Here is a 10,104-nt window from a genome sequence, read left to right as displayed (position 1 = left end):
CATATACATGTATATGTACACGTATATGCATAGATATATATATATATAGATATAGATCTATATGCATACATGTATATGTATACACATGTGTAGATGTATATATATATATATATATAGATGTACATGTAATATGTACACATATATACATATATATATACATGCATACAGATATCTATACATATATACACCCATCACACACAAACACATGCACACAAACACACACATTAGTCATTTGTTTTCTTATCCAAAACTACGTCAAAAGTACTGAACGGATCTTTATGAAATTTGGAAATTATATTCTATGTATAACGGCCATAACTCCCATGAAAATTCATATATTTTTGATGTTGATGAAATTTTAACCCGAACATAACAGATGAGCATTATTTGTAATTCAACGGTACAACAGTGTAAGACTACCCTTTCAGATATACTTTCATTGTGATTTCTGCAATGTGGTGCATAAATTGTCAAGTAAATGAGACGCATCTTTGCCTCCACTGATTCACTTGCAAAGTGTTGAGTAAAATTATTTCGTTGCAGACCTCCTTTGGGTCTTTTTATTATCACTACGACACACATAGTCCCCAGTTGGTAACATTGAATTCAAGGCCCTCCTAGATGAGAAACTGGCATTCCACTTAATGTCTATGTTCCATGCTGGCATGGATAGGAGAGTTATTAATGTAGAAATATGGTATCGTAGCTACTAACAGTTGAGGGTTGCGTAGTCTAGACGGCGTTTTTAGATTTCATTATTTTCTTTAACCCGGGCAAAGCCGGGTATTTCTGCTAGTATTAAATAAAACCATATAAACTTGGAAAAAGATATATTTAGTGAATGTGAAATGTAAGAAGAAATTTAATTTTTTAAATTATATATAATAATAGATATCACTTATATGAACTCAAAGTGTATTTCTGCCAATGTTTACAAGGGGATTTTTAGAAAAAAGAATAAAAAAACTAGTTCAGAATTACAGAGAAGACAGAATTCCTTGCCTTTGTCATAAGGTATCGAGTTTGAGAGAATCAACCAATCTAAATTAAATGGTTTATTGTGGGCATGTGTGGGCTTTTGTACATCTATATCTACTAACGGTTATGTCTAATACGTTTTCCGCTGTATTGTGTATTTGCTTCTTTTTGTATCTGATATTTGTTATCTATCTCCTGTAAGAATGAAGATGTATATCATAATTTGCCATTTCTGTATGCGAAGACTGAGAAAAAAAATCTTGTGAAATTGAATTTATTTTAACGCGATACCTCTTGAAATTAGCTGAGGAGACACATCCACACCGAGGGATACGCCTAAACCGGATGTTCAGTATTCCACACGCGAGGGATCGATGCTAAATGAGTCCAAATAATTGTATCGATCAATAACGATTCTAGTATCTTCTGTGCCTCATGACACACACACACACACACACACACACACACACACACACACACACGCACAAAACATTTTTCCAGTGTTAGTCTTGTGTAAGAGAGGTAACACCTGTCTGCTGTGGTATTATCGATTTGAATGTTCCTTTTTATTTCATATGTGTGTGTGTGTGTGTGTGTGTGTGTGTGTGTGTGTGTGTGTGTGTGTGTGTGTGTGTATGTGTGTGTGTGTGTATATATATATACTTTATTCCCAAAGCAACAGTTATTATGTTTATCTCTAATATTTTTGGTTTCTCCTCCCCCTCACTCACTTCATCTTGTAACGGCCGTTATTTGTCATTTGAAGTTTGTTGTATGATAGGAATACTAATATTGTTTCAAGTTAAGATTAATGAAATAGCAAAAAAAAAAATTAAAGGCCACAAAAAAAAAAAAAACAAAAAAAATGAAATGTGAGAGAATTTTTTTTCAAAGGTGATCCTAACCTTTTGTATAACCATGCGTTAGTTGAAAATTGTAAAAAAAAACAACAAAAAAATGAAAGAAAAAAAAATAACAAAAATCTCAAAAATGTAGCATATATCAAATATTTCTGATTCATATTCTAAACAAAGTAGACATTCAATGTGTTATGTTATTCGGACTGTTAATGTTAACAGATTTCTACCTAATCAATGTATGTACATGAACATAATACTGCAAACCAAATACCCAAACATTCTTATCTGAGAAAATAATAATATATATGTCTGATGTTACATTTAATGCTTTTCATACCTACCCATCTGAAATTTCCATTCTTTCTATGATATAAAGTTGCCCATTTTTAACCCTTCAACATTTAAGCTTGCTATATCCAGCCTCTCGCACCTACACAGAAATGTCATTCTAGAAATTAACAACAACATTAAAATCTTGAAGTTTGGAGATAATACATGATTAATTTCGAAGCAATGTGAATAGATAGGTGCAGGCGTGGCTATGTTGTAAGATGCTTGCTTCCCAACCACATGGTTCTGGGTTCAGTCCCACTACGTAGTACCTTGGGCAAATGTTTTAGGCTGACCAAAACCTTGAAAGTGGATGTGGTATATCTTTGTCCCTTCACCACTACTTGACAACTGGTGTTGGTGTGTTTGCCTCCCCATAACTTAGCAGTTCAGCAAGAGATACTAACAGAATAAGTATGAGGCTTGACTAAAAATTTAAAGAGACACTAGCAGGACTGGTTCCTGTGCAGGTGGCACGTAAAAAACACCATTTTGAGCGTGGCCGTTGTCAGTACCCTCCTGACTGGCCCTCGTGCCGGTGGCGCGTAAAAGCACCCACTACACTCTCGGAGTGGTTGGCGTTAGGAAGGGCATCCAGCTGTAGAAACTCTGCCAGATCAGATTGGAGCCTGGTGCAGCCATCCGGTTCACCAGTACTCAGTCAAATTGTCCAACCCATGCTAGCATGGAAAGCGGACGTTAAATGACGATGATGATGATGATGATATACATATATATATATATATATATATATATATATATATACTAAATTAAAATGAGGCATGTGTTCAATACAACACACCTGGCAACTAATTTATCTAACTATATTCTCTTTTTCTCACTAATCATTCCCGCCCCATCTGCATCGGAAAACAAAGAAAAAACAGCAAATACTCGCACAGAGCAATGTTTAAAAGTGATAAGTTGGCGAGGTTAAATGTCGCGTAAGTCAAGAGAAAACGGCAAATATTGAGAATTTTCTAAAGGATATCTCAGTAATCAAAAGAGTTTATTGTCACCCATTAAATATATCTTGAGAATAACAATCTGACAGCCAAGTAAATATGTCGCTTTATATATGTATGTACGTGCGTATGCATGTACGTACGTACATATGTCAATATGTACGCATATATAGATTCATATGAATTAGGTACGTAAGTTGAAGCACCAAAAATATATGCGGTATTATCCGTACAACTCAAAATAAAGTGAATAAAATCAAAATAAGCAACAGCATATCCAAAATTGATGCAGTATGACCGTTTCAAGCAGCTCCATTTAATTGAACAATGCAATCATTACATCAATTTAAATGCAGGGCTATCCTCAGCTGCATAAATAAATAAATAAAATTTTTTAATCAGTCGGACACCCGTTTCATGAGTATAATAGTTTATATAGCAATTATGGCAGTTGTTAATAAGAAGAGTGCCTATAATTATGTTAAATAATTATGTGAAAATAAACAGTTTATACTGAAGTGCCTGAAGTGGTGAGTGGTAAAAAATGTAAGTTATTCAACTTTTAGGAAAATGTAAGTTATTCGACTTTTAGGAAATGTACAGAACATATTTTTTATTTGAATTTCTCGGGTGGTTTCCAACTTGAATCAATGGAAGCTGAGATAGGATTTGGTAAGACGGGCACAAGCTACTGTCATCTGTCTGCAACTACCTTTGGGAATCTACAATGCAAAGCCTCCTCTTACCAGTCAGATAATATTTTTTTCTCGTTATCAACTTCATTTGGCTTTTTTGTTTCTCTGTCCTACTGTGACTCTAGCAGGTCTAAATAAACTTTCTTCACTATTACCTACATAGGAGGCAATACTTACTCTAGCTAACTCCACGTAGTCTTCTACTGATATTACTTAACCTTCTTCTGATATTACTTAACCTTCTTCTACCTTCCTTTCTGGGTAAGTATATCTTGCTACACCTGCTCTTGGGTGACAGACAGACCGGCAGGCAGACGGACGGACGGACGGACGGACGAACGGGCGGACAGACAGACATACAAACAGGGAGGTAGGTAGATAGGTGGATGGGTGGGCAGCAGACAGACAGACAGAAATACAGACAAACAGACAGACAGACAGAGAGACAGACAGACAGATAGATAGATAGATAGATAGATAGATAGATAGATAGATAGATAGATAGATAGATAGATAGATAGTGCGATTTTTGTTTATTTGATTTGATTTTTGAGACAACAATTAAAATGTCTCTTGATAATATCAGAAATCGCCGTTGGCACGACTCCCCAAAAATTGTTTTTTGGGAGTCACACGCGCTAACTAACATTTTGCCTAACAAGCACGTTTTGGACCAGAATTCCTTATCTCCTTGTGTACCAGCTGTTTAATCTTGTTATAAATTGAGCCATTCAGTTATTTTTTTTTTCTTGAGGGATTAGTAAATCATCTAGCACACTCATGAAATGGGTGCAAAGAAGCTAATTGGCGGACATTCGGAATAGTTAACACGACCTTATTGAGAAAAGTAAGAGTAAAAATTCACTAGAAAAGGCACGTGGAAATGTAGGGCATAAATCTAAAGAATTAAATATTTTGAACAAAAGATTCTCAAAAGGAATCAGTCAACCAGTTCATAACCCTTTTCCTTCTCCATGAGTTTGTGATACCTATTCTTAAAATCCACCGCTCAACTATGACACCCGTTTCATGAGTACAATAGTTTATATAGCAATTATGGCAGTTGTTAATAAGAAGAGTGCCTATAATTATGTTATTTGGATCAATGGTTATTATGTTACATGTGTTTAGTTTGATGCTGGAAACTGTCAAGAAAACACTTAATAAGTTATGTGGACGAATATAGAAAAGATAATTAAATAGAAATCAACAGTTTACGTACAAAAACAAAGCGGTTTCAGTTTACGTGTTTTGACGCAATGAGATTGGTTACCATATATGTTGATTCGTAAAATTTCTCCAAGCGGTTGAAAGTTTTTACCACGATATTCCCCCAAAGACTGGAAAATTCCTTCACTTGGTGACACTTTTAACGTTACAGAGTATGTACTTCTATATTTAAAAGCACGTATTATCTTTTTCAATTTCAGTTTTGCGCATTTTTTCGCTTTTCCTTTTTCTAAAAGTTTATTCAGTGATTTCACAACAGCAATGGCTGCTTGGGTCACGTTCACATTTTCAACACTTACTTGCTTTCTTGCTGAGAAACACTCACAGAATTGCGCAGGTATTTCTGCTTCTTTACATGTTCTGTTACTTGGTATTGGTGACATAAGACTGATGCTTCTGTTACTCATCATCATTCGAATTTGTTTCCCTCTGTTCAGATTTTCAGAAAGCGTGGCATAAAAATCGAAAATCGTCACAAGACGATTTTGGTTTCTATGAACAGAATCGGCTTTTGATTTGTGTTTGATCTTGAACCATTCTGGGACAATGAAAAATAAAAAAGGTAAATTTGCTTCATGACTTCCAGCGACAGTTGTACGAAATCCACCCAAGCGGAAACCATGATCCCCGAAGAAAAACAGCAAAGTATTGTTTAGTATTTTCGATTGATGAAGCCATTGAAAAAACCCCAAAAGTTTGTCTTCCCATCTAGCCGCACCATGCAAGTGATTGTGCGTCCAACGTGTGAAAAATGTAAGGGCAAAATAAAAAGACATTTTATACTTTTTTAAAAACTGCTTCATATAATGTTGTACATAATCCGTCTCAGGAAGAGGGCCTACACAGAACTCGTTCCGAAATTTGTTCTTCATTGCAATAGTTAAAGGTCTAAAATAATAATCAGTCGGTTGTTTTCGAAATCCACGCGCTACATAATTGAATGCTGCTATGTAGGGATGGTCCTCTGCCATGACTGTTATAGCATTTCTTGAACTATAGTTTTTCCATATAAGATCCAAGGAATCATAAACCTGGCCGGAACGCCACTTAGTCTCGCTCAGAAATTTTCCTGATAATAATGCTAGTATATTTGGGAAGGTATTTTCACCAACCCTTGTAAATCCAGGAAACGAATAAGCTTTTAGTGTTTCTAGAAGGTACTTCTTCAAACGAGGCATTTGCCTAGAGAAGCTATTGTGAGACGTTGAATCAATTCCAATAAGAAGAACACTAAGTGGAATATCTTCAGCTCTTTTACCAGACTGAGATTTCAGTTTCTTCTGCACATGTTTTTTATCAATGATACGACTGTAGAAATCTGTATATAAGACGGAATTATTAACTCCTTCACATTTTATGAAACTGAATTCAGCATCAATTTTAGTTTGGTTATGAAAGGTAGTCGGTTTTCCCAAAATAATACTATTATCGCTGTTACCTCGTGTAACATTCCACTTCTGACAGCGTTTAATTTTGTTCGAGTAATAATCTGCTTTAATTGATTGGTCCACGTACAACATTGTACCAACGACTTTTGTTAACCTTGGTGGACCAGGGCACACCACTGGAGAACGATTAATATCAAAATCATCTTCTGGAACCTGGAACCTTAGTATCTTACAACCAATTGTATCAATGAAATATTCACCAGAAGTGTGATTAGGTTTTCTTTCGTGTTTCATCTTAAAGACTGAATCCTTCAAATAGTTCTTAAAGATAAAATCCATTTTGAACCATACTATAGTTAACATTAATAGTCCAATCACAATAATTCGTAAAAATAACCGAAAGATAGAATGTGTCATTTTGTAGCAACAGAATATTAACAAAATATATAATTTTAAGCTGGAGAGTTATTTGTTAGGAGAATGTGTCGTTGAAATTATCACATGAAATGTGAGATAACCTGTTTTAAAGTCAGAAGAAATTTACCTGCAAATCTGAGATAAAAACGTTTAAATATTCAGATCTGAGAAAAATGTTCAAGCATGAATGGATGCTTCGTTTCTTTTTTTCCTGTTATTTCGGGTATTATTATTATTTTAATATCATCGCCGATGTATTGTTGTAATATGATAACATATAATACGATGTTGTGTACATCCAGGAAAAGTCAGTAACAATTGATAAAAGTGTGGGCTGACGATTAAATATGATAATGTAACAGTTTGTATTTATTCATGAAAAGACCTATTGATTTTAAAGAAAATTACATATTCCACCTAAGACAACATCCAATCACATTGCCTTTCTCTTTTCCGTCTCCTTCATCTATCTATCTATCTATCTATGTGTGTGTGTATGTGCATGCGTATGTGTGTGTATACACGTATATTCATGTATATCATATGTTGCCTTATATGGTCATTAGGGCGTAAAGTTAAATAATCAATAAACTCCATATTATTAAACAAAATAATAACACAGATGGAATTCTGGTTTGTCAGAAAATGCTTGCAAATTTCTCTTCTTCACACGGAAATCCATACAATTATACAAAAAAAAAAAAAGTGTGTATAATTTAAGAGCGATATAGCTATTATTTTAAGCACATCTCACAACCACCTGACACCTTCCTTGTTTCTTTGCGTTTCATATATTGATGTATTTCAATATTCCTGCCACCCCAATAAACACATTTAATAGAATGATGATGCACCCATCGGCGGTCCATTGCAGGGATTTAAGCCAAAAATTAAAAAGAGAAAATTCGAAAAGGAGTAGAACTTTTAGGATTTATGGGCATGGGGAGGGGCTTAAAAAATTTAGTATATTTTTTTCTTTTCATAATCGTATAAATTCCCGAGTGTAGAACACAAAATTCGCAAAGATTTTCTGAAAATTTCCCAAAATAAAAGAAGTTATACATCTAATTTTTTTGCATTTTAATCCTCTCGTCAAGGTCATGATTCAATACTTGTTTAAATATATGTACTCGATAAATAATGTGTACGTGTTTGATTATATGTATATGTAAGCATCAAAACATACATACATATGGATATAATTATTACAAATTAAAAGGGTAAAGGATTATCAATTTATTAATTAATAAATCAATTAATAATTAATAATTTTTACCAAGCCCATCGGTATGAAAGCACCATTATTGGTGGAGAACTTATTCAAAAGCTCATATATTTATAAATATATGTGGTATATTTCGTTTTGGGATTTGGTTTGTAAGATTCTTTATGTGAGTTCGTGTGTTGAAGCATATTCTGTTGTGTCTGGGGAGAGTCATTCTCTTTTGGTGCCTTATAATTTAACACACTCATCGGTAAAATTTCCACTTATTTCTTTTTTTATTTTTCTAAAATTTTCGTTGCGTTTTGCAAGCTTTTCGACTATTGAAAAAGGTTGCAAGACGCAACGAAAATTTTCGGAAAATAAAAATAAGGAATAAGTGGAAATTTTACCGGTGAGTGTGTTAAATTATAAGGCACCAAAAGAGAATGACTCTCCCCAGACACAAAAGTATGTATTTATGTATATCTGCATGTATGTACAAAATAAAGAATGGGACTGCTGAAATACGGGCTATGAGCCAATAGTATATATTTCAGTAAGCTTGTGGTGCCATTTTTAACTATTTTGCTCTCGTGCCATTTTTACGTAAATTCATGAACATATTAAGCTGACAGACCTCTCAGTATCCTGGGGTGCATGGGAAGAGTCATTTAACGAAAAGGGGTCCTTGGTAGTGATGAGAGAACTCTCTCTACAATTATCCAAGGTGCAAACGAATAACAACGTCGCCATGTGGCAGGTTTAATAACTGTTGAGAGTTCGCTGTACATGAAACCAATCGTAGTCTTGTCAACCCACAAATAAAGATTATGTATCCACCAATGCGTTGTTGAGTACTCATTTTTGCTGTTCAATATTAACATTTACTCACACACACATATATATATGAATATGTGTGTATATATATACACATATATATGTATAAACTGAAAGATGCTAGTCGTATGCTTATATATATATATATATATATATATATATATTAATTATACTCACACAGGTGAGCACAAGTACAAAACAAGGTGGGGAAAATGGTTCTCGAATATCAAAGATAGAGTAATATGCTTTATTAAAGCTGCAAAAACTGTTGAAGTTTCACTCTCCAGTTCGTTGGACAGCTGTGATGAAAACTGAATTAAAATTGATATAATATATATATATATATACATAAACATAGGACTAGCGTCTTTCAGTTTCCGTCTACCATATCAACCTGCAAGGTTTTGGTTGGCTCAGAGCTGGCTATCGTAATGTTTGGGCCCTTGTCCGAGGCGCCGATTAGTGGGACTGAACCCAAGAGCACATAAATTGGAAAGCAAGCTTCATAACTACACAGCCCACAATTCATAGAAAACAATAAGCTCTTTGAAGTTGAACTCAGAACTACATGCTAAAAAAACTTAGCTATTTTGTTACCAATCCGGCTCTGGCTCTGAGTACAAATGTCTTGTTTTCATTAGTTTTGAAATAAAATATTCCACCAAAACCTTAGCCACAATTTATGTTCCTAATACTTATTGTTGTTGAAGGGTGCTGCAAAGTTCCTGGCCCTGGGTAAAGGAAATACAGGAGGATCAGTTAATTATGATTTTATTTGACATAATCTCCTTTCAGATTCACATATTTATTACAGCAGTCCTACAGTTTTTCTAAGCCCTGTAAAAGAATTTGGAAGGTTAGGACTCCAACGAAAGCCTTTTGCGATATCCTTAAAGCCAGGAACTTTTCAGCAGCCCTCCATATATATCTCTACCTTTCTTCCCTCTCTACACCCCCTGTGCTGCTATCCGTTCCCGTCCTTTGCCCATCTACCACTCTTCTCCCTCCTACTACTGACACGTGACCCGTAGCCATCTGATATTCTCTCTCTTTTCCATTTCATGCCGACCGTCGAAGCGACTGGTCGTATTTTCTCTCTCTGCTTCTAATCCTTTAGGGCAGTGGTTTCCAAAGTGGGCAGTATTGCCCCTCTGGGGGCTGTGGAATGCTCCATTGAAGAAAAGTGGGGCGATGAAAATA

At 34.9% G+C, this 10,104-nt stretch overlaps 1 protein-coding gene across 1 annotated transcript; it reads right to left on the bottom strand.

Moving 5' to 3' along the window:
- Window positions 1-3,191: 3,191 nt before the first annotated feature.
- On the bottom strand, window positions 3,192-7,331 carry LOC149131426 (uncharacterized). The gene has a single exon (XM_089339968.1). The coding sequence runs from the start codon at window positions 6,861-6,863 to the stop codon at window positions 5,043-5,045; it is 1,821 nt and encodes a 606-aa protein (XP_089196094.1). The 5' UTR covers window positions 6,864-7,331; the 3' UTR covers window positions 3,192-5,042.
- Window positions 7,332-10,104: the final 2,773 nt, after the last annotated feature.

The sequence above is a fragment of the Octopus bimaculoides genome, chromosome 22 (genome assembly GCF_046866305.1).
Source record: "Octopus bimaculoides isolate indiv1 chromosome 22, ASM4686630v1, whole genome shotgun sequence".
Classification (NCBI taxonomy): Eukaryota; Metazoa; Mollusca; class Cephalopoda; order Octopoda; family Octopodidae; genus Octopus; species Octopus bimaculoides.
Note: the sequence above shows the minus strand (reverse complement) of the source record. Positions and strands in the feature narration are given on the sequence as shown.